The sequence below is a fragment of the Xenopus tropicalis genome, chromosome 4 (genome assembly GCF_000004195.4).
Source record: "Xenopus tropicalis strain Nigerian chromosome 4, UCB_Xtro_10.0, whole genome shotgun sequence".
Classification (NCBI taxonomy): Eukaryota; Metazoa; Chordata; class Amphibia; order Anura; family Pipidae; genus Xenopus; species Xenopus tropicalis.
Window position 1 is genome coordinate 26,429,384 of NC_030680.2, and position 26,336 is coordinate 26,455,719.

The following is a 26,336-nucleotide window of genomic DNA, read 5'->3' on the forward strand; positions in this document are numbered from 1 at the left end:
ATCTGTAAAACTAGCCATTCACTAGTGAGGTCCCCAAAAGAGCCGGGCCAAGAAGTACTGGCACTACATTGGCCGCCTGTCTGATTTTGAGCTAAACAGTCCGTTTTTCAAAACAGAGAGAACAAAAAATCCACCCGAATGCAATGTGTGATGTTATAGCCCCATCCCCAACATCACTGTCCTGCCCTGAACATCACTGCACTGCCAACAATGTCATCATTCTGCCCCTTTTCCAAGTTTTGACCTCAGCAAAGGTGGCAACCATAATGTCTTGAGCCCAAACCTCTTACTTACTTGCCTGCCTGCTTGGCACAATGGAACAGAACCCTATTTACCCGAGGGCTATTCCAACTCATCTAGACGAGTAAGCCAGGATTTAAGGAACATAATTATTTATGTAATATATTTTTTATTGGGGAGGTTGGGATTTGCACCCCTCTACTGTGTCACTTCTGCCTACCAATAGTTCTGGCCCTGAAAAAAGTAGATCATTGCCCGATATGGTCACCCATTCACTGGCCCCAGGTTCATGATTGAATCACAATGCAGGCCTATGCAGACTCACTGGGAGAGAACAACCTCAATAGGCTGAAGCTGTCCTTACTCAGCAGGATTTTCTAACCTGTCTCATAGATATCTGACAAATAGTCAGGGTATTGGGAATGCCCCATACATGGGCCATTGGGCTGCTGTTATGGTTTGGAGGGTCTGAACTGGCATTTTGTTGGCCTATGTATAATCAGCTTTAGGCAAAATATTGTAAGATTAAAGTTTATTGAACCTCCAGCCACTTATCTACAACTAATAGCATACTCTCCAGTTCAAGGAATGCTGGGCATTGTAGATCAATAGTTTTCTGAAAGCTGCAGGTTTCATTATAAATGATGCTCAACACAACAAGATATTTTTCTCTTGGCCCCACCATTTCACCTAGCAGAATTGTATTTTTTATAACAGTTTTGAAGTCCCATCTATCTAGTCTGTGATCCAGATCAGATCAATATACAGCGTTCCTCTGAATTCATTATGAATGACGTCTGTACTCCCAAGGATTTAGATGATGAACGGAGTGATGAAACAATAAATAGATGCTGTTTCTTGCGTCAGTAGAGTAAAACACGTCCAGTGTTATTCTTAGGCAGTGATTCATCAAGGTATCTAAAATAACTCTGGTTACCTGATGGGGCAGACCCGTAGCTCAGTTGATTTTTTGTGAACAAGAATGACTCTTCCTTTAATAAATCTAGTCTTTGTTAATAAAGCAAATTGGCATTGAAAGTGCCGACATCATCCACAGAAAAGAAAACAAAGAGACAGAGAGAGAGAAATATGGAAGTGTCAATAATATAATTACTCAGACACTGCAGTGCGTTTCAGCATTCCATCTCTACATTTATTTAATGGAGAAGTAAAACCTAAAAAAATACTGCTAGAAATGCTGTATTTTATGTATTTAACTTACTACAGTTCAGACCAGGGCACTAATTTTCCACCAGAAATCCTGATATTAAGGGCTGGCCAGCTGGAACCCTAAAAACTTTTCTTTTTGCTGAGAAAAACTCTGGTATCACCATATTAGAGTGGTTCATTGTCCAAATGTAGTCTATGAAGTCTATGGGAAACATTTTACATGTAGATATATCACAGCAATCAATGTAGCAGATTCCAAGGGACCGACTAAGGCCAGGGGCCACCACCAAAAATACTGGTATCCTGGCAAGCAAGTCCTACACTGTATAGCTTGGAACCTGACCCCTTGCTTCTGCCTCGGTGGAGACAAAGCTGCCCAACTAGCTGGACTACTCATACCTCTCACCCTAATGTGATCTCCCAGTCGTGTATTTAGATGTCATTGGGCCCTAAAGCAAATCCAACAATAAATATTAATAAGCTGACCTACAGTATTCCACCAAGGTATATTAAAATTGCTAATTAATTAGGACCTCACTGGGCCGTCTACACTCCTGAGCCCCACACCACATTTAAATGCAGCAGTAGTCCTCATAAGTGTTACATCCAAAGGCTCTTTAACACTGGGTTGTTAGTGGAGATCAATTCAACCTGGCAGTTTGAGGCAGCAACAGGGAGTTTAATTCTCCAATTATTCTGGTTCTGTTCAATACATACCAATCAATTTACTTTAATTTAGAACAGTCCAGGGGATAAACTGCGGTGCAAACAATCCAGCTCGTTTTCTAGACCCCTCCCAAGTATGAACTAATCAGGTTGAACAGGCAACATAATTTTTTGTGTTTTGAGCAATATAACTGAAATAATCCTCCATCAAATTGTCCAATAAGTGCTTGGCCATCTTAACAGGTGTGATGGCATTCCAAAGTGCATGACTGGTCGAATTATGCAAGTGCCTATGTACCGGGAGGATGCTAAATAAGTACGCGTACATGTAAAGTTTTTTTAATAGGTTTTAGTAAACAACCTCATCTGTTGATTTTTCATGTAACATAAATATCAAGGGAGACAAAGTGGAAAATGCACCAGGCCCCTTCTTTTTGAACAAATCCCTAGATTTACTTTTTCACCACCAGAATACTTATCCAGGGCTACTCATAACCACTGAATGTTGAAAACAAAAACCACTTAATGATACTAATGTCTAGTAATGAAAAAAGAAGGGGATACTAAGAATTGTCCTAGACTGGGGTCCACTAGTAGTAACAGAAGGAGGCCACATTACCTTTTTATTTATGTTGGTCCTGCCAGACACACATGAAGGGATCCTTTGTCGCTGTGTCAGACCAGTCCAACCCTGAACTTTTATAAAAGTTCAGGGTATGGGATCCCTTATTCGGAAACCCGTTATCCAGAAAGCTCCGAATTATGGGAAGGCCATCTCCCATAGACTCCATTATAGGCAAATAATTCTAATTTGTCTTCACTGTAATAATAAAACAGTTCCTTGTACTTGATCCCAACTAAGATATAATTACCCCTTATTGGGGGCAAAACAGCCCTATTGGGTTTATTTCATGGTTAAATGATTCCCTTTTCTCTGTAATAATAAAACAGTACCTGTACTTGATCCCAACTAAGATATAATTACCCCTTATTGGGGGCAGAACAGCCCTATTGGGTTTATTTAATGGTTAAATGATTCCCTTTTCTCTGTAATAATAAAACAGTTCCTTGTACTTGATCCCAACTAAGATATAATTACCCCTTATTGGGGGCAGAACAGCCCTATTGGGTTTATTTAATGGTTAAATGATTCCCTTTTCTCTGTAATAATAAAACAGTACCTGTACTTGATCCCAACTAAGATATAATTACCCCTTATTGGGGGCAGAACAGCCCTATTGGGTTTATTTCATGGTTAAATGATTCCCTTTTCTCTGTAATAATAAAACAGTTCCTTGTACTTGATCCCAACAAAGATATACTTAATCCTTACTGGTGGCAAAACAAGCCTATTATGTTTATTCAATAATTAAATGATTTTTAGCAGACTTAAGTTATGGAGATCCAAATTACGGAAAGATCCTTTATCCGAAAAACCCCAGGTCCCAAGCATTCTGGATAACAGGTCCCATACCTGCACTACTAAATAGACAGACAAGTCCCTGAAACCAAGAAGCCCACAATACACTTCAGCAGAGTGAAGCTTTTACTAACCTATGCTGAATCACTATATACTCTTCAGCAGTTTTGCACGTTAACGAGCTGTTTACTAATTTTTATTGGTCCTAAGTAAGTTGCTGCCTTCATACTGGTACTAAAGGCAAAGCTAATGCCAAGAGGAAGCAACAAGTAGTGTTTGAAGGGTACAGTGACCACAAGGGCAGTATGTAGGGTTCCCCTACAGCTTTTCAACTGCCGGCTGGTGGGTATGCAAGACCTATAGCATTCCCATGATCTATACTTATAAGTAGATTTTGCTTCTTGAACTGCAAGATAAACGTGATAGACAAAGCAAATAAAAAGTTTCTTTTACATCTAAACCTCATGAATCATAGTGAGATATTGAGCATTTACACAGGGTTCACGGAAACAGTGCAATCACAATTACTCACTTGCCGATTCCACCTCTTTCTTCTGCTTTTATAATGAATAGCCTGATTCAGGAAAAGTGCATTTAATGGCTCTTGAATTACATGGCTCAGCGAGCGTCTTAGTGCAGAGGAAAGGGCAACACTTCAAAAGCAGCTTCTGTGTGATGGATGCCTACCTTACTCTGCAGAACTGCAAAATTAAAAGAAAAAAACTCTTACAAGATAATCAATAGTTTTAACCACCCATGCAAAATGGGACAATTTTTGAGATGTGCTGTAGGTACATGAAACCTGATAGAAGGCCAGGCAACAAAAAGGCAATGACGCATATCCACATCAGTTTTAAAATATGCAATCAGTAAAGTAGGAACTGCATACAATGGTACACGTGAAGCAAAGGGCTTACCCCATCTTTATTTGGCCAATAGGAGTGCACAAGGAGTAATGTCTCAGGCTGTCAAGCCACCCTTCAACATTAAAATATGTAACTTTTTTAAAACCATATATATTTAGTAAAAGGAGTACATTAAATTTAAACAAATGTTCCTAAACTCATAAATGTGGGTATAATAGCCTTTTAGGGCTGAAAAAATATCTGTTACTTCTTACGTGCCATATTGGTTTTCAGCACTATGTACGTCACCATAGTCAAATCCAAGTTACTGTATTGTTCCCTTCCACCTTTTTTTTGGCATATAAGTGAGTTTACAATGTAATCTTCTCGTGATTTTTTTTTATTTTTCAAACATGCTTTGTGGTCCTAGGCTGAGCATTATTTTCATATTTGAAACTTTATCTTAAGTCTCAGAGAAAGTTAGTAATATAAGAAAGTCATCGGAAAGGGAGGGATTATTAACAAAGACTTCATTGTGCAGCAATCACATACACATACATACAGAGAGAGTATTGTTGCTATGGTGAACATTCTAGCTGTGCATCTAGTTGAGTGCCTAAAAGCGAGTGCACCCCATGGAGTGCTGGGATGGTGTCAGAGCAGAACTTCCTGAACTGTTTAGTCAGGTATATGGATTTGAATAGTTTCCTTCTAATGTCTATAATTATGGCAGAAACCAAACTCAGTAGATAGTAAATGTTGCTATGTTATGTCTGTAGATTATGTTCATGTAATAGAGTGGTCTGGTTCCATAAGAGAATCCCACATAGAATGTAATAAGGCGGGGATGCCAAGAGGAGAGAGCTTCTCCATTCAGGTCTCTTGGTGGTAAATACTCTTGATGGAACTGTGGAAGCTGAGGAAGAAAAGTACAACACCTCTGTTGAAGTGCAGGTGAAAATATAGTCTCAAAACTTGTGTCATTTATATAGACTTGTGAGAGAACTAGGACAGCACATCTAGTCACAATTGTCAGGAGATCCTCCTGTTATATAAAATGAAGGGAAATGGTTTATAATTTCATTGAATGCCCTTAGGAAATGAATGGAAAATGTAGGTCGAGTGAGAAGGAGTAAGGGTGAAAGCAAGTGAGAGAGACAAAGGGAAAATGTGATTAAAAGATACACTGACATTTTGGGATTGGAATTCTGGGTAACTAGAAACTGTATTATTATTATTTGTATTCTTAAGCTTGATAAGATATAGGGTGTGTGTTTGGTAACACAGATTGTTTAGAAAAGAATTTGTAACCCTAACATAAAAGAGGACTTTCTGTCCATTATTTTTTCTTTCTTTTCCTGTTTCCTCTCCATCTTCTGCTCATCGTCACTTCAGGTGACAAAAACAAACAATAACCTTTGCTGTAAGCATTCAGTGATATCATTGCTTCTTTTTGGAATAAACTACTGCTCTAAATGAATAAGGTTCAATAGCTTAATAATGGCAAAACAAGGAGGTAGATATATGGGTCAAACTCAAAGGCCACAATGAATGTTTTGTCAAAACAATTAGGTTTTACCCAACAAATCAAGGTTTCACTGTGTTTTTGGAGAATATTCACTCATTTGCATCTTTCCCAGTAGCCTCAGTTCAGTCTCTTTGGAGTTTACAACCCAGTTTCCCAACCACAGTATACACGCAAACACTAGGGGCAATATAAGAAGTCAATCAAATTAAGAGTATGTTTATGGACTCTCTGCTTTAACCAAGCACCCATGCTCAATAAGAACATGCAATTGTTTTAGTGAAAATGCTTGTTTGTGTTTGTCTGCTGTTTTAAAACTAAGAATATTTGTGTCTGTTTCAGCCACTGTGTTCCTTGAGTTTTGGAAGAGAAGAAGAGCTGTTTTGACATACGACTGGGATCTCATTGACTGGGAAGATGAAGAGGTAAAGCACATGGATTTGCTATTACTTATCAATAAATCATTCTATACTTGGCCTTACCTTTAAACAGAAATCTGTTGGATCTAGACACTAGTAGTTGCACTAGACTAGAATATTGAAACCAGAGAAAGGGTGGGTTTTGTGTGGCAGACGGTGTAAAACTTTGTGTTTGTGGTACCTTTGGACTAAATTATCTGTTTGGCTTTCACTATTGATCCTATGTTTTTTAGATTCTCATTGACTACATTGTTTTGCCCAGTCCAGTCTGCTCAAATCAAGTCCACACCTAACCCTCTTCCTAATAAGCCTCAACCATTTTGGCAATTGGCAATTATGCCATTTAATGGCTTTTGAAGGTTTATTAAATCATGGTGCAACCATGCTCCACACTTTATTCATAGACTTAATTGTCTCATACATCTTGAGTAGGCAGCTGGATATTCAGACGTCTTCCTTCTGCCTTTGCATTCAAAGAGTTAGCGCCTATACAAAGGAAAGCAGGCAAATATTTATCCGCACACTCTGTGTCCGAATTATGCCACAACTTTAGTGACTGAAAAAATATCCGCTAAACCGAAAAGAGAAAATCGGCGCAATATCCATGCATAATAAACGCGCACAGAGGGCATGCTCATGCAAGTCACAATCTCATGTGCAAATTTATGTGCGCAGTTGGCATTTCACTGCAATTTTTTTTAAAAAAAGAGCAAAGACAGACACAGGAGTGCAAAATGTAAGTGTTTAGGGGAAAACATGGGCAAAGAACCATTTGCAAAAAAAAAAATATGCGCTGCGCAAACTTTATAAATGACCCACATTGTCATGTCTGTTGGCACTAGGATTAAAACCATGGCAAACATCACTTATGACACAATTATGAGGAAAGCTTTCTTCAAATTATATTACACAGAACAATGAGAAGGCCAATACAATGCAGCCAATAAAATGTACATAAAGAAAGAGTAAGCAGAACGACACAACCAAGAGGCACCACTTGTCACCAACACACATTGAATCGCCACTCAACCCCTACCTCATCAACTATCACTTCATTGGCAGAGGGGGCCCACCAGGGGTGCAGGGGCTTGCCTAGGACACCCTTTATATTTGGCTTGGCACTGTAGGAACCAACCTGCATAAACTGATTTACTCATTTCCAATTATACTTGTTGACCTTCTGATAAAACCTCAGTTATATTCGTAATTGTTATAAACACAATAATTACCAGTATTTACTTTGGAGCATTATTATTTATTGCGGTGCTTTTTAACCTTACAGGAAATGCACTACAAAAGGAAAACATGGAACTGATTATAGCAATGCAGTTGGCTAATGTGGAAGCACTTTTTCCACATTACAAAAACATAATTAACATAACCCCAAAAATGTAACCCTCAATTAATCAGCCACACCTTATAAATTCCAACTGGCAGACAAAATAAAATCCTGCAGCTTGGATTAAATATTACATGTTGTAGACGGGAACTGTACGATTTTTCATTTGGTGTGCGCAGTACACAATTTACTTTTTTGACACAACTGTGACTTTTTACCGCAACCATGATCTATTGGATGTGACTGCAACTTTTTTTAAAGGAACAGTAACACTAAAAAATAAAAATGTTTTAAAATAATTAAAATATAATGTACTGTTGCCCTGCACTGGTAAAAGTTGCATGTTTGCTTCAGAAAGACTACTATAGTTAATAGAAATAGCTGCTGTGTAGCCATGGGGCAGCCATTTAAATTGAAAAAAGGAGAAAAGGCACAGGTTACATAAGAAGATACCAGATAAACTGTGTAGAATACAATGGGAATCTGCTACTTATCTGTTATCTGCTTAGTAACCTGTGCCTTTTCTCCTTTTTTCAATTTAAATGGCTGCCCCCATGGCTACACAGCTGGGTATTTATATAAACTGCAGTAGTGTTTATGAAGAAAACACACAACCTTTACCAGTGCAGAGCAATAGTATATAATATTTTAATTATTTTTATACACTTTCATTTTTTGGTGTTACTGTTCCTTTAATGTGATAATGACTTTTTCTTCAAGTCAACCCCACCCCCAGGCCTTCTATACAAATCCCTCTGGAGTTACCGCAATGGATGATAAAAAATATTAGCCAAGTGTATTGTCTAATGATAAAATGTGTATGTTTCCACATGCTGCCATAGGAGTAAAACAGTCCAAGCAAGTTATGAATAATGCAGAACCCTTGATTTGATTTTTTTTTGTACAGGTATGGGACCTGTTATCCAGAATGCTCAGGCCCTGGTGTTTTCCAAATTAGGGGTTCTTTCTGTAATTATGCTCACCACACCTTAAGCTCACTTGGCTTGGAAACAATCAACAAAACAAAAACGCCTATTGATTATAATGCATTTACCAAATTTTTCAGCAAAGCAAAATGGGACAGATTTGCTCATTACTTTTTGCCACTAATATGGATTCATAAAGCTTAGTTCCCATGAAGTACTGCTTTAGTATTAAAAAATAGGAAATCATTTTTTTAAAAAATTGCTTATAATGAATTCCATAATAGATGGCCTTTATGAAATTCTGAGCTTTCTGGATAAAGGGTTTCCTAATAAGGGATCCCATACCTGTATTGTCATACAAAACCTACTGTATGTAAAATATCTAGTAACCTAATCTAAAGCAGATTTGTTTGTAGTCTTTTGTTTGATAGAATAGACGTCTTTGGTTGCCATGGGTTATAAGAAATAGAACTAATATTACATTACCTTCTTTAAACAGTAATTGTACTCAACACATTTCCACTCTTTTCAGGAAGAACTGCGTCCTCAGTTTGAAGCCAAATACTCACAACTGGAACGAGTTAATCCAATCACTGGCAAGCCAGAGCCTTTCCAGCCTTTCAGTGACAAGCTCAGTAGGCTGATGGTGTCTGTATCAGGGATATTCTTTATGGTAACCTGCCTTCTGCTTTCAGTTGATCCTTTGACCCCAGTTGACTAGAACTGTTTTCTCAGAGGATGTTTTTATTTTATTTGATGTCTGTACTAACTTCTTCCTAGGTACCATGAGAATAACACTAAAGCTTTTTGGCCATGGTGCATATGATGAGTCTTTCGAGCCTCAAATGTCTTGTTGATCCTTATTCATTATTATTCTAGTCGCAAGGTTGGTTCAGGGTCTAATTATCCACAGAAACCATTCAGCAGGCAGCAGTTTGTATGCAAGCCTCTGATTGGTATCCATGGGATACTAGACCTGGAGAAACTTTGTTATTTCAATGTTAACACTATAATATTAAAAATATAGGCCCAGTTAACTCCAGTAGAGTTTAGTGTCAGTATCACAAGAAATAAAATTACACGTGTATAAATGAATGGAAAAGAAATCGAAAGCAATGGAATTCCTTCCTTTCCCTCACAAATTAGAAGTTGTTTGTGTAGTGATGAGCGAATCTGTTCCGTTTCGATTCGCCGCAAAATTCGCGAATCTTTAAAAAGATCCGCGAAACGGTGAAAAATTTGCGAAACGGCAAAAATGTCGTGCGACAAAAAAAATTTGTCGCCCGCGGCTATTATTTTGTCGCCCGCGGCTATTATTTTGTCGCGCGGCTATTATTTTGTCGCGCGGCTATTGTTTCGTCGCCCGCGGCTATTATTTTGTCGCGCGGCTATTGTTTCGTCGCACGCGGCTATTATTTCGTCGTGCGGCTATTATTTCGTCGCGCGGCTATTATTTCGTTGCGCGGCTATTGTTTAGTCGCACGCGGCTATTATTTCGTCGCCTGCGGCTATTATTTCGTCGCGTGGCTATTATTTTGTCGTGCGGCTATTCTTTTGACGCGCGGCTATTCTTTTGACGCCTGCAACAATAATTTTTTGACGCCCGCAACAATTTTCGGACGTGCGGCAAATTTTTCCGCGGCGAATTTTTTCATCCGTTTCGCGAAACAATCCGCCAATGGCGAAACGTGGAAATTCGCCGCGAATCCATGCCTGGCGAAACATTTCGCCCATCACTATTTGTGATCTAAAAGCCATTTTCTCCCCATAGCTTGATTCCCGGCAGTTTGATCTGTTTTGATATTTTAAGAACTTAATCGCTTACTTTAAACCCCTGGACCCGGGTGTTAGGAGAAAATTTACTGCCCATGGTGTGTGCGGGCGAGTGTTCCTTCTTCAGTCATCATCATCAGTCAAAAGCCGAACTTTAACAAAAAGACAGCTTTTTCGCATTCGTTGGCCCCGGGATTCTGAAGAAAGAAGACAGAATATACCCTGTGCCGGTGCAGTTTTCTCGTAACAGGAGCACCCGCCAAGGGTATCACTGGGGGGTGTCTAAAATTTGGCACCCCCTTGTGATTTAGCCTTTCTGTCCCCTTTAAAGCAGTCATTTTCCCAGTGGGTATTAGTGCACAACGCAGCTCAGCAACAGCGCTTTACACTAATACCCATCCAAGTCCGTACTCCATGCACATGGTGTGTGGGAAAATAGAATATCGCAAAGCAGATTTATTCAGGGTTGGACTGGGTCAAAGGGAGACCGGGAAAAAACCTAGTGCGCCCCTGCCAACCCAACCCGCTCCTCCTGCTCCCTGAGCCAGCACTCCATCAGCCGGGTATTGTGTGTGCTGTCACTCCAACCCAGATTATAGTGGGTTTGGTAAGTGGTATGGGGGGGTGAAGGGGGGAGCAGGAGATGGCAACTAGGGTGAGGGGGCCCCAGGTGGTGGCCCCAGTGGGCCCCTGACACCCCAGTCTGACACTGTATTTATTAAACCCATTTCTTAAACATCCACAACAGCTGTGGATTTATTATGATAATTATTGTTTCCTTAATAGTAAATGCAATTTTACGATTATACAAAGCAGAATGTTTTGTCGCTGATTCTGATCTCATACAATAATAATGCTCTTGTCTCCCTCCTCTCCTATTTGTTTTCAGATATCGCTGGTGCTAACGGCAGTGTTTGCCGTTGTTGTCTACCGTTTAGTTGCTATGGAGCAGTTTGCATCATTTAACTGGCATTTTATTAAGAAGTACTGGCAGTTTGCGACATCTGGCACTGGGGTTTGCATAAACTTCATGATCATCATGTCACTCAATGTTGTAAGTCTGCACTATTCCAAGTTAATTTCAAGTTAATATAATGTCTATTAATAAATGTTACCAAATAGCATGCAGAATTCTTGCCAGTCCTTTATGCCCAAGCTGGCATCTGCTTTTGAGAATATCTTGCTTAAGCCTTTGTTCCCACCTGTTCTTACTATCTGGAAGTAGATATGGAAAGAATTTAGTACCCCCTTATGAAGTAGCTCTCAACCCAAGCACCCATGACTTATCATGCTAAACATACCATCCATTTCATAGCATTTCCTACCTTTTGATCTCAGGAGCCGCTAGGAGACCATTAGACTATTAGCACTGCCTAACCACAGTTGAGTCAATCAAGACAATAACCCTTGATTAACCAAACTGCAGGTGAGGATATACATTAATGTAGAGTAAAGCAGTGTTTTTCCTTATTAGAATATACAGCAGTGATCCCCAACCAGTGGCTCATGAGCAACATATTGCTTCCCACCCCCTTGGATGTTGCTCCCATTGGCCTCAAAGTAGGTGCCCATTTTTACATTTCTGGAGGCAAGTTTTGGAAGCACAGAGACATGGTTTTACTCCAAGTAGAGGCTCTTTCAGGCCAGCAGGCAACATGGGGCCACCAAATAGCCAGTTATAGTCCTTATACACAATATGGTTAATGTACGGGGTCACTAGCAGGTCTAATATCTCATTCCAAAACCAAAAGGGTATTAATATAAAGTTGGTCATCTCTTTGCTGGTAAAACAGCTTTATGCTCTACTCTTCCACTAGAGCTTAATGAGATTTGCTTCCAATCACATGTAAGAATCTGGGCACTGATGTTATGAGGCCTTCATCTCAACTGTGTTTCAAGTCATCCCATAGGAGTTCAGTTTAGTTGAGGTCAGGTCTTAGTGCAGGTCAGTGACTTTATTCCACACTGTATGGACCTTACTTTGTGCAGATGCTATTATCTTGCTGTAAGAGGAAAGAACCTTCCATTGGACACACTATATATGCATAGATACTGTATATCCTTATTCTTCAATCATGGGAGTGCTTTAATTCCAGTAATTATAAGGGAAGGGGGTGCACATTCATCTTGCCATATAGTGTAGTTTACAAGGCAATATATATCAGTGCAATAGGGTAGCCATGTTCAAATTCCACATATAATCTTAGCCTTTGGATGATTCATAATAAGAAGTGTGTCCAAAGAAGATGGCCTTTTTATGAGAAATACCATTATTATTCATTATCATTATTATTCATTTTGGTGCTTTGTTTTATTTTAATTACTCGAGTTGGGGGATTATGATTATGTAGGTCATCTATGTAGGCTTTGCTGAAGCCCAATGATCTTCCAATTAAGAAAATATATTTGACATAAACACTATGGAAGTTATGTAACTAAAATGGGGGCTAACTTGCGCCTGTGCAGTTGCGCAGTGATTTGCTAATAATAATTTGCTTTTTTTTAGGTTTATGAAAAAGTTGCATATCTTCTTACTAATTTAGGTGAGTAAAAATGAGTTTGTTTTACATGTCCATTCATACAGTATGGTAACGGACTGTATTCTTCTTTGTATTCTGGTACAGAAGGAGTCAGTCCCATCTAGTTAGTCTAGAAAAAGTCTAGAAAAGTCTTATACAATGCATTTTTTTTCATTTTAAAGTATATGCTTTCTTGTTCTTTCTAGAGCACCCAAGAACGGACTCTGAATGGGAAAACAGCTTTGCCTTGAAAATGTTTCTTTTCCAATTCGTAAACTTAAACAGTTCAATATTTTACATTGCATTTTTCCTGGGCAGGTATGTCTAAGTTTCTTTCAATATTGGTCATATCTGTAAATATGAAAGGTCATGGGTGAACAATAAGGGAGGTGGGGTCAGGGGCGTAGCTACAGAAGAAGGAGGCCCTGAAATGCAGTTATGGGCCCAGTGACATCCTACTGAGTGATTTCAATAGATCTTGGTGGAACAGGTCATCTTAAAAATATATGGGGGCTCTAAATTAAATTTGATGTGGAACCCTGTGACATCTAGTTACCCCATTGGGTGATCTTAATAAAAGCTACAAGGCTTGCTGATGGTTTAGTAATCCATAGCAACCACTCAACGAGCAGCTTTTTCTGACCACCTGTTTGAAAACAAAGAGCTCATTGGTTGCTATGGGTTACTAGATTTAGACAAAAAATCTACTTTTTTAATCTCGATGAACACCTATCACTTGCCATAAAAATACTTGAATTACTTTTCTTAAAAGACATTATGGAACTATGGAAAATCCAGAGAAAGATGACTGAGTTGGCAAGGGAATGGACAATTTTAGTTGTGAAGGTACAGAGAGGGGAAGTAGACAGTTGGTGTAAGAGATCCCTTCCCCAGGGAAGATAGGAAGAGGGATAAGGAAGAGGGATGTGCAGTCTCGATAGCATTGGTAATACTCTTTATAAAGCTTGCCTCATTAAGAGCCTTAACCCATGGATTACATAACATTTATTGTTCTATATAAAGACCATTTCATAATCACATTTCTCATTGTATGACTGACATTACTCTCATCTTTTCATCAAATAACTCATTCCTACTTTTTTATGTATTTTAATGATGTGAGGTATGCAGTTCTAGCCAGTTCTACTGACTTGAGCTGAGCAAAAAGCTGAGGGCAACCAAGGCAAGCTTCTGCCCATCTTCCCCCCAACCCCCAGTACCTTTCCTCCCCACTTGCCGCCAACCCTACCCCGATAGCTCAGACTACTGCTTCTGGATATGCAGGCCCAGAGTTTAAGAAGCCAAAAGAGTTATGTTCCTAGGGTCCTTGTACTCCCCCTACTGTTCCCCTAGGTACGTGCCTCTGCTATTTAACCGTAACCTCTATGCATCTATCCAACTACAATATGTGTATCTTGCTGTTTTGGAACACTGTTTTGGACTATGGAACACAAGACCAATGCCAGGCAAAATTCTGTTGGTGCACAGCCATCTCAACCACTGCTGGTAGCTCACAAACCTAAACACCCTCCTGTCCTCTACCACTAGTCTCACGCAATCCTTCACCCCCACACATCATGCTGCAAGATGTTCATGTTATTGCATAGGCGAAAGATGCTCAATAAACATGGACATTTTATTCCTAGATTTGCAGGTCGGCCAGGGAAGTACAATAGACTGTTTCAAAGATGGAGACTGGAAGAGGTAAATGAAAATCTATTGCACACTATTTCTGAAGGAGTATTACCACAATAAGGCAATAAGGCATGACTCATGCTTGCCCAGGGTGCAGAATGATGCAAATTCAGACTCCCTAATACCGGAGTCCTCAACCTTTTTTACCTGTGAGCAACACTTAAATGTAAAAAGAGTTGAGGTGCAACCCAAGCATGCAAAATAATCCTGGGGTGCCAAAAGAGGGCTGTAATCAGATATTTGGTAACCCCTATGTGGACTGGCAGCCTACAGAAGACTCTGTTTGTCTGGTTTTTATGCAATCCAACTTATCTGCAAGCCAGGAATTCGCAAATAAGCACCAGCTTTGAGGCTGCTGGGTGCAACATCCAAGGGGTTGGTGAGCAACATGTTGCTTGTGAGCCACTGGGTGGGCGTTATGGATTACCAAGGATTAAGGTCACATGCAGCCTACAAGAATTTAGAGGGGACATTGCTTAAAGTTCCCTTTTAAATCCCTGGTATCCATTACGCTATTCAGCCTGATCTGAATTTCTTTTGCCTGGGGGGAGACAGCGCCACATAATTACACCACTGAGTAGATACATGAATGGAGCATGAACGCAGCTGAAGCTCTATAAATACTGTTGTTTATTTTGGATTTTACCTCGGCTTGTAGTGCAAGGAATTGTTTGATTCTGAGCCTGTTGTACAGCTATTAAGCAATAATTTTGTTAGTACAAGCTCACATAAAATATTGCAAAACAATGTCCCTAATTAATCATCACTTTGCAGGCAGTTGTGTAATGAGGACAGATTTATGGCTCATCTAAGGTCTGACTCATATTAATATTACTTTTTCTGCATATTATACCTAATGCACCACATGAATTACATATACAGGTATCGGATACCTTATCGGGAAACCCATTATCCAGAAAGCTCCGAATTATGGAAAGCCTGTCTCCCATAGACTCCATTTTAATCAAATAATACAGAATTTTAAAACTAATTTCCTTTTTCTCTGTAATAATAAAACAGTACCTGTACTTGATCCCAACTAAGATATAATTACCCCTTATTGGGGGCAGAACAGCCCTATTTGGTTTATTTAATGGTTAAATGATTCCATTTTATCTTTAATAATAAAACAGTACCTGTACTTGATCCCAACTAAGATATAATTACCCCTTATTGGGGGCAGAACAGCCCTATTGGGTTTATTTAATGGCTAAATGATTCCCTTTTCTCTGTAATAATAAAAGAGTACCTTGTACTTGATCCCAACTAAGATATAATTACCCCTTATTGGGGGCAGAACAGCCCTATTGGGTTTATTTAATGGTTAAATTATTCCATTTTCTCTGTAATAATAAAACAGTACCTTGTACTTGATCCCAACTAAGATATAATTAATCCTTATTGGATGAAAACCCATCCTGTTGGGTTTAATTAATGTTTTATTGATTTTTTTAGTAGACTTAAGCAATGGAGATCCAAATTACAGAAAGACCCCTTATCCGGAATACCCTTGGTCCCGAGCATTCTGGATAATGGGTTCTATACCTGTATTACATTTATATTACGGGTAGCATTTTACCTATGTATGTTCTCATTGGGTTTTTTTCAGTGTCACCCTAGCGGATGCCTCATAGACCTGTGCTTACAAATGGGAGTCATAATGGTATTGAAGCAAATGTGGAATAACTTCATGGAACTTGGATACCCGTGAGTTTTTAATAGATATGATTTTTTTATTTTTCTAAATTTAAGCTGAAAGTATTGTTTCCCTTTTTCAGGCAATAAGGAGGGTTCTAATGATGAACAATGGGGTGGGTATCAGTGGGTGTTTTTCAGATGGCACAAAATCGCTCCAATGCTGCCTCCCAAGGAGATGAATAGGATGCACTAGCACTCCCCGTGTCTAATGTGTTTTCATCCTAAAAAGCACTTATGGTGGCAGCACCTTTCAAGCATATCCTCTTCAGCTAAGGCTAATGGCATGTGTGGCATTTAGATTGCCTTGGTCAAAATGTCCCATGGGCCATTAGCCATAAAGTTACTGTTCCCAGGCAGTTACAGGTAGACAGGGGTGTATTGACTTCTCTGTTCTCCACCCTAGGGTGGTGGTGGTCATTACGTGTCATGTGCCATTAGCCATAGCCTCAACTTAGTCGAAGGCATCAGGAGTGGTTTTGTACTTGAAATCTACCCATTATGCCAACAGTCTAATGGCATATGAGGCATTTTGCCTGCCTCTGCCCTACAGTCAAAATGTCCTATGTGCCTCACCCTTACTTTTACTATTCCAAGGCAGTGCCAGGTGAACTAGGGTGTATTGACCTCCTTTGTTCTCCACCATAGGGTGGAGGTGGTGAACGTGTAATGTGTTATAAATCATTGCCAAGGCTTAGTGTAGGCTGATTATCTGATAATCCATGCACAAATTCATGCTTTGGCTTGCTATATATTTATTGCTGTTTAATCCTTCAGGTCAAATGATGATCTTATCAACCCCCCCTCCTCTTATATACAATACATTTTTTTAATGTTAAATCTGATTAGGGTTGCCAGCTGGCCCAAATTTTACCAGCTTGGCCAGTAAACATGTTGTTTGATGCCAATGTTATTAATAGGGAAAAAGGGTAAAAATATAGGAAGACTGGTAATTTTTTGTCAGAAAATGTGGCAACCAGGGTTGGACAGGGCTGGTGGCACATGGTTAGAACTTGTTGGGCCTCCGCCTCCATTGGCTAGAGGACCCTGGATGTTGGAAGGAGGGCCCTTGAAGTCACAGCCCTGATTGGCCCCCCAATGCCCTAGTCTGATGCTGGCGGCAACCCTAAATCTCATGCAATTAAATCAGAAGAGTTTATGTATACATTAGCTGTGTAATGGCTGAAGGGCTTTGTATGGATAATAATCATTGCCCTGTACCCTATTAGACTGTTGCAGAATTGGTGGTCTCGGAGGAAGATCAAGAATAGTGGACAAATGGTAGAAAATAAATTTACTTTGCCCCAGTGGGAAAAAGACTGGAACTTGCAGCCAATGAATGCACATGGCCTTATGGAAGAATATTTGGAAATGGGTAAGCTTTTGATTTGCATTAATTTTAAAAAATGAAAACCGGTTGCAAATTGTCCCTGAATAAAACTCTCTACATTATACTAATAGTTAATTAAAAGGTGAACTACCCCTTAAATGATATATTAGGTGCAAGGTAATGAGGTGCAGCACTCCTAGGCACAAGGTTAGGCCCTGCATACACAAGCATTATGTAAAGGGACATGGAGCACCTTGCACCTCCTTAGCATTCCTTCCTTTGCACATCATGAATGGGATATCCAAAACAATGTCCATGTCCCTCAATATACAGCCTCACCTGAGGACAGTACAGCCAGGCACAGCAGTGTTGCAAACTGAGAGACATAATTCATTCTGGATTGCACCAAAGCAGGTTGTTGGGGAGAGGGAACAGCCTTAGGCGTAACATATGCATAATATTCCTGCATTAAAGAGAATAGAACACAAGTTCAGACTGGTTGTTTCACATAACAATGCTACTTATTTGCCCCTGAATGCACGGATATGACAAATATTTCTCAGGTTGGGTAAAATAGGTCAGAGAAGGAGTGAATTTCAATGTGAATACAAATGATCATTATACCATAATAAACACTATAAGTAGGAGAACACTGCTGGCTATGGACATGCATAACCTACATGTCCTATATACTCCCAGCCTACATTAACATTAACATAAAAGAGATACATTAAATAACCAAACCCTTTTTTTCCAGTTATACAATTTGGCTTCACTACAATATTTGTTGCTGCATTCCCCTTGGCGCCACTCCTTGCTTTACTGAACAACATCATTGAGATAAGACTAGATGCCTACAAGTTTGTTACACAGTGGAGAAGACCCATGCCAGCCCGGGCTACTGACATTGGTACGTATGGGAATCTGCAGCAGCAAGTACAAGCTTATTAAACCCGTCTTACTGAATCAATTAGTAAATAAAATATAAAAAAAGTTGATGATTGTCTCAGCTAAGAGTGGGACTACTTACTGACTAGGGTACTTTTGGTTTGATTCACAAGAGCCAATAAAAATTAAAACATTTGTGCATGGAACTAAGAATATCTAATACTGCCTACAGTGTTTTCAACAATGCGGAGAACTTTCTTAGGCCAATCGCACACCATGTGTTTTGTCCACTTCTGCCATTCAGTGTAAAACAATGGTTGAGAAGATGTTTCTTTCCACTGGTCACTGCTCCTAATGCTATATCAACAAGTTGAGATTATTCACATGGAGAACTGACAGTCAGAGCTCTGTGCCATAACACTCATGGTGGTCATCCCTCCATGTGGGTCAACCAGGAAACACGTCTTTGTATAATATTAGGAGCATTGCCATTCAGAGAGGTATGTTTTGACCAATGTGGTTTTCCACCAGAGGGCAGTGATGGACAAAATGCCCAGTGTGCCATTATGCCTGTTGTGTGCACAGAAGATATTTAATAAGTATTTGCATTTATATGTAGCAATATGAAAAGATATACTGTATAGCTCCTATAAATAAGATTTATAGACAGCCAAAGCACTGCCCCTAGTGGTCATGAATAGGTGAAGCTGTCGTCACTGATAGGCCACGACTTGTATGCTTGGCTTTACAGCCTAACAAGTGAGTCTTTGAGGATGAGACCCCCATTAACCTCTAGTATAAAACCTAGTACACCATAGATGAGCTTAAGATCTACCAACCAATGTCTAACTAGTGGTTTTGTATAGGCAACCTCTGGCTCTTGGGTATGGGTGCAATGTTTCCACCAGGTCTAGTTACCTGTGGGAACCAATCAGAAGGCAGCAATCATTAATACGTTGTTTAAAAGCAAATAATTGATTAGATGCTATTGGTTAACAGACATGGGAAACTTTGTGCCTTCTATTACACAAACTTCTAATCACTGTTACCATATAGATTCTAGTATAGATTTATCAATAGAGCTGCTCAAGTTCCCACTGAGTTATTTTCCATAGAGTTCCATGCTATAGCCAACTGGAATGCATTTGCCCCCTCCCTTAACCTTGCATCTGCCTTATCTTGTAAATGATTTTGTTGCAGGTATCTGGTATGGCATCCTGGAAGGGATTGGTGTCCTTGCCGTTATCACCAATGCATTTGTTATTGCTATCACATCTGACTATATCCCCCGGTTTGTCTACGCGTTTAAGTATGGGCCGTGTTTAGATGAAGGCTACCGTCATGAAAAGTAATTTCCTCGTGTTTTACACCAACTTTCCCACTTCAGCATGTTGGCTAATACTGGTATTGGGGTGATTTTTGAAAGCACAGCATTTGGAATGGTCCAGTTATAGTAAGGCCCTTCCTCACTGAACTTATAGGTTCATTTTGTCACGTCATCATAATTGTAAAACTAGACCTTTTGGCATATTAAGGAGCAACATTAGTAGGTCCTGTAATACCTTTATATAGTAAAGCCATTTACTATAGTGAGCCATTTATTTAGGCTAAATGGTATACTATCAGCTCTGATATTTGAGCAGTTTGATCAAACTGGCCAGCCATCCAATTTCAATTCACAAAGGTACTTCTTTACTTACACTTGCGCCCTATTGCCGGTTGCATCCAATTTTCTGTATATGGAGCAAGGTGTATAAGATACACTAGTGAGCATCATCCACAAATGTTGCACCTACAACTGCCTCTTGCACCCAATTAATCACATGATATTACTGTTTCTCATCAGGTCCCAGAGCACTTGGCATGCAGGCAATGTGCTGCCCCAAAAATCATGCTGCCTTAAACTTGGGCCTAGGGTTGCCACCATTTTTTGCTGACAGTACCGGCCTTCAGGTTGGGGGAGGGAGGTGAAGCCACTTGGGGGTGGGGAGATGATGTAATAGGGCACAGAATTGGGAGGGTTCAGTGGGGGAATGTGTTTATGGGGCAGGGGAAATGGAATGGCTGGGCATGGAAATGGGCAGTGCAGAGGCAGGTCTCTGCTTAAAAGAAGGGTGATTGGCCATGGAAAGGGTCAGGGAAGGGAGGGTTTATTGATCAGATTTCCACCCTAAAGATGGCCATACAACTTCAGATCCACTCGCTTGGCGATGTCGCCAAGCGAGCGGATCTTCTCCCGCCACCTTCTCTGGGTGATATCGGGAGAATCCAGGCTAATTCAGTCCCCCCAGAGCGGATCTTCTCCCGCCACCTACGGCTGGGTGATATCGGGAGAATCCAGGCTAATTCAGTCCCCCCAGAGCCAAACGATCGAATTATAACAAAGGGTATAGGCAAAGTCGGTTCAGGGAACCGCATCAAAGAGCCCCCGACTAAATTTTTTAACCTGCCCAATCGATATCTGCCCAATTTCAGGCCAGATACCGGTCGGGCAGGCCCGTCGTTAGTGCCCGTACACAGGCCAATTAGCTGCCGAATCGGCCCGTGTATGGGGACCTTTACAATAACCAGCAAATAAATTGCCAATAAATTTATAATACTGCCAACAGCACTAGCTGGTAATTTGATGGCTAGGCCGGTCAAATACCTGTCAGGTGGCAACCCTGCCTGGGCCTTTGTGGCCTTCCCACAAATCCGGGCCTGGAGATACTGGAAGATGAATAACAGTAAGGCCGTAGCCTCATAGAGCAGTTGTTTTTAGCTGCCAGGGTCAGTGACCCGTAACATTTTTAATGGCAAGTTGAAACAAACAAAAAAAAAAGTTCAAATCCAAGGCAGACTAGCCCTTTTAACTACAGTGGCAAATAAATAAATAGAAATGAAGCATGTTGCTTGCCCTGGGATCAATGTGCTTATGGCATGGATGGAGTGGGAACATCGATTAAAGCTAACAAATCTCATGTTTGATTGCTTCAGTTATTCACATTGGGAGTTTTCTGTAATGGAGACTTTATCAGAATGTTCTACTTCTTGTTTTCCAGATGCCTCCAAGGTTATGTAAATAGCAGTTTATCTATATTTGATCTAAAAGAGCTGGGACAGGGATATTCTGGATACTGCAGGTACAAAAGCACTCATTAAATCTCCCGAAGGCACAATCTGCTACTTTATATAGGGCTTGGGTTAAAGTGGCGCAATGCAGCAAGGGGGGTATTTGGAAGAATAAAGCACATGTTGTGCTGCAGAGCTATAAGCAGTTATTTACCGCTGCTATCTGCTGTGCTCATTCTGTATGCATGGAGGAACATCTGCACTGAGAGAGCGGCTGCTTTATGTCGGTACCAAATGGCATCAGGGCAATTATCAGTGAGCAAGAAGTTTAGTTTTCTATAAGTGGGAAAATGGAAGCAAATATCTGATTGGTTACCGTGAGGGACTGCTTCTGGTGCAGTTTACTCTACTGTATTTATCCTTTTAAGAAAATGTCAGATAGCCAATCCCTTGATCCAAAGTAGTTTCTTTATCCCATTCTTTTCTATCCATCGCATGCAGCATGGGAGGGCTCATATATTAACGACCCTGACATAAGTGCAAGCGCATTAAGGACTGCATAATTGTAACCCTTTGTGCACAAGGTGCAGAGTGCATCACTATCATCTGAATGATACACAAGGGGGCTGAATTGATAATGTCCACGAAAGTCACTCCAGTTGGTTTAGGGTGTGACATGTGGGCCGGGTGGCAAAAGGGCAAAAAAAAACATTGTGGTTTTTGGCAATTTTTACTCTTTGCACCATCCCTTATACTATGAGCAATGGTGTCCCTCTGCTCCAATAGGGTCCTTCCAGGTATTAAACCTTGTACTCAAGAATGGTATGCTTTGGGCACATTTATTATACTTTGTAATCCAACATCACCAGTGATGTTGCCCATAGCAACCAATCGGATCTTTGCTTTTGTTTTCTAACTTTTGTAGTAAACCGTTCAAATCTAATTGCTGATTTGTTTGCTATGGGCACTATACGCACTGTACTAAATATGCCAATATGGTTACTGGTTTCTAACTTGAACATTTCTAATGGCAGATACAGAGATTACCGAGAGCCCCCTTGGAGTTCCAACCCCTACGAATTCACTTTACAGTTCTGGCATGTTCTCGCTGCACGCTTGGCTTTCATTATAGTTTTTGAGGTGAGTTTTTTTAATGTAATTAAGTCCATAATTTGCTTTAGGGGGGACAGTGCATGTCTTAAAGGCCACCTATCTCCCTTTAAACATTTATCCAAAAGTCTTTGGGCTGACGCAGCCTGAGTGTGGGAAGTTATGTTGGCCTATGCCAAGGCAGGGAAGAAGCTTTCAGTCTTTGCTTGCCCCTTTGCTGCAAAAAGATGACATAGAGTAGACTATAGCAGCCTGTGGCGTGATAATTCCAGCACCCAAAGGCCTGATCTGTTCCCAGAGTGAAAGTTATTAAAAAATGACTGATAAAAAGCCACTTTTGGCATTTACGAGTATGCTGGTACAGCCTGCAGGTCGCTTGAGGCCTGTTGTGCCATATCTACCTATGAGCATATAAATTTTTGCGACAATTGTTGCCACCTTTTCTGGAAAAAAATACCAGCCTATATTTTATGTTTTTTCCCTATTAATAACATTGATATCGAGCAACATTTTTAATGACCAGACCGGTAAAATACTAGCTAGATAGTAACCCTGTTTGTGACCGGTGCATGTACATATGCCCTGAGAGTGCCAGTCCTTGCCCTCTGGGGCACTGAGGTTAATGGACTCTTATTTTTATTAACATTTACACATATGAGGCCTAATCAAGCAAGCGGATCTTAACGTGTATGGCCACCTTAAGGATTGTTTTCTTGCACTGGTCTCTGCTTTCTATAAAAGTAAGTAAACATACACAGAACCATTAACAAAACAAAATTAAAAAAAAATATATATTAATAACAAAATGAAAGTTGCTCATGTCCGTTTTCACAGCAAATCCCCAGCAGGTCCAAATGTGTTGCTTTTCGGCAGTTAATTATTCACAATTACAAGTTCAGGATATGATTTTCTATTGCATAGTGATCATTCCTGCTGGGTTGTTTCCTTAGATTCTATGTGAATGGAACATTTGTTTTATAACAATGCTGCATTCATTTTTAGTGATATGAATAGACTGCCATCTGCTGGCCAGTTACTATACTGACAGGAATATTTTAGTAGTGCATAAATAACACAATACTTGGCTGAAACTGGACATTGAAGGGATAATTAGCAATTTGTAGCAAGCAAAAAGCAGCATGGTTTAAGTTAATATAGTTATAATTATGTATTATTTGCAAGGAGTTACTTGTATATTATTTATTAAGCTCATTGGGTATTTAAAGTAGGAATATACCGAATACTGAAATACTTTGTTTCTTTCACCTTGGCCTCCTAGCACCTTGTATTTGGAATCAAATCCTTCATTGCCTACCTGATCCCAGATATGCCCAAAGACTTGTGTGATCGAATGAGAAGAGAAAAGTACCTGGTCCAGGAGATGATGTATGAAGCTGAGCTGGAGCATTTACAGCGGGAGAGGAAAAAGAACGGGAAGCACTATAACCATGAATGGCCTTAGCTGACAGCAAAAGATTTGACTCTGCACAAACCATGATCTCATTTTACATATACAGTATATATATATATATATATATATATATATATATATATATATATATATATATATATATATATAGATATATATATATATTGTATTTTTTTTGTAAACTGGAACAGAAGCCAGAATGGACTGGTCCATTTGTTGACCTTTAGGAAGAACCTCAAAGCAGATACCTCGGGATAGTAAAAAAAAAAAAAAAAAACATGTCCTCTAATACTTGTACCTGAATCAAGGCAATGCATGAAGACCATTTCATTGGGGAAGACCACATTGACTTGAAAGTGCTATTTGCTTTGTGCTTTATGGACAAGTCTGGAGAGTCCTGTTTGCATTTTGCAGGCTGTGTACTGCCTGGAGCACGTGCAGCTCCTGCCATCGATATCAGCAGCTTTTAAACACCATGTTACCATGCAATGCATGGAGATACCATTTCAACTTGGTTCCTTTCTGCTCACCGACTACCTAAGGTTTCTTAATATGGGGACAGGCTAAGAAGATGTGACTTGGTAAAATATTAAATTCACTACCCCTATGTTGTATTTACCTGGGTCTCCGGACCGGCACACTATCCCCCCTTACGCTCAATAGATAATAGTGAACGCTTAGGCAGTGGTTCCCTAACTATAGGGCAGGCCCCCCAGGTGGACGATGAACACTGACCTGAATGCCTATTAGAGCGAAAGTTGGGGGAAAAAGCTTTTTTGTTCTTCTTGATGCACGGAAAAAAAAGATTGAAGGTTTGATGGTTTGTGGTGAAAATGTATTTGCTTTCCTAGATACAGATATTCTTGTCATTATGGCTGAATGACTGATAAACTGGTGTTTTCCTATATTGGTATGAGATCCATTATCTGGAAGCTCTTTATCCAGAAAGCTCTGAATTTTAGAAGGGCCATCTCCCATAGACTTCATTTTATTCCAATAGTTAGTAGTTTAAAACATATTCCTTTTCCTCTGAAATTATAGAACAGTATCTTGTACTTCGTCGCTACTAAGATATAATTAAAGGAGAAGGAAAGGTAAAAACTAAGTAAGCTTTATCAGAAAGGTCTATATAAATACAGCCATAAGCACTTACAGTAAGAAACACAGGATTCCTTGTCTTCATTTGTGTATACATGTTCTTCAGTATCAGACTTCCTCTCTCAGAAAAATCCTTCATTCCCAGGGCCAGAGTCTGTGCAGCTTCTCTCCCTTCTCCTGCTCCCCCTCCCATAAGAATTCATACGAATTCACTCCCCCTTCCATCAGAAAGTGTGATCTGAGCTACCAGCCCCTAGAGCTGCAACACAGAAGCTATGGAGACCAAGCTAAAATGGCAGCTGCTATCTTAAACAAACAGAGGGAGCTTCTAGGACTGTTTACTCAGGAATGGTAAAGCTTTCAGCAGAATAAATATAGCGTTCTAGGTGACACTAATGTGGCAAATGTTTTGGCAGTAAATTGCCAAATTGATTTCCTTCTCCTTTAATCCTAATGAAGGCAAATCAAGCCTATTGGGTATATTTTATGGTGATTTTTTTTTTTAGATCCAAATTAAAGAAAGGCCATAAATCCGGAAAACACCAGGTCCCAAGCATTCTGGATAATAGGTCCTATACCTGTATTGAACAATCTATTGGCCAAAAGATGGACCTCTAGGTTGGGGTTGAATTGAAAAAGACCCACCATGACCACTGGTCTAAGGCAATGGTTGTTGGACTTTTCTTGTTCAAGCTCCCCTTGCAGGCCCAAGTTTTGGTCAGGGGTCAGATATAGGAAAAACATGGGTGTGTCAGTCATTCAGCCATAGTTCCAGGCCCACAGTTTTGGCTTTACTGGTCTAGAGAGTAATGTAGGTTCTAACAGTTGTGTGTAGGTTCAAACCCATTATAGTAGTCACCTGTGCCTTACAGGTCAGTTTTTTTCAATTCATAAACGTACTATTCATTTTTGTCACTCAGATCCCACTAAAAGGGTAATGGGCGCCAGTTTGATTGTCCCGATATATAAGAATATTCTTATTATACGAGCAGTCCTTGGATTTATATGCAAAGAAAGGTTGCAGGCTAGATGTTTTTATATGGGTCGTGGAGGACCAAGGTGCTTTCTTGTTTGTAGTTTATTTAAGTATGATTCTATCCCCCCACTGTGTAAATTCTCCTTCTTTACCAATGTACCCAGTGCCCCACTAAGGAAGCTATGGTCTCAGTTTCCAGTTGTCACTGGCTTAAGTGGCATG

General features: G+C 40.0%; 1 protein-coding gene across 2 annotated transcripts in view; it reads left to right on the forward strand.

Annotated features, from left to right (window-relative positions):
• ano3 (anoctamin 3) overlaps positions 1-25,155 on the forward strand; it is a 192,385-nt gene extending 167,230 nt beyond the window's left edge. For both annotated transcript variants that reach the window (XM_031900580.1, XM_031900579.1), the window contains 13 exons: positions 6,209-6,291; positions 9,083-9,223; positions 11,213-11,377; positions 12,830-12,866; positions 13,049-13,160; positions 14,489-14,546; positions 16,147-16,244; positions 17,462-17,607; positions 18,320-18,472; positions 19,651-19,798; positions 21,492-21,572; positions 22,536-22,641; positions 23,891-25,155. In XM_031900580.1, coding sequence (XP_031756440.1) covers positions 6,209-6,291; positions 9,083-9,223; positions 11,213-11,377; positions 12,830-12,866; positions 13,049-13,160; positions 14,489-14,546; positions 16,147-16,244; positions 17,462-17,607; positions 18,320-18,472; positions 19,651-19,798; positions 21,492-21,572; positions 22,536-22,641; positions 23,891-24,073 — 1,511 coding nt within the window. In that variant the 3' untranslated portion in view covers positions 24,074-25,155. The remainder of the gene's footprint in view (positions 1-6,208; positions 6,292-9,082; positions 9,224-11,212; positions 11,378-12,829; positions 12,867-13,048; positions 13,161-14,488; positions 14,547-16,146; positions 16,245-17,461; positions 17,608-18,319; positions 18,473-19,650; positions 19,799-21,491; positions 21,573-22,535; positions 22,642-23,890) is intronic.
• Positions 25,156-26,336: the final 1,181 nt, after the last annotated feature.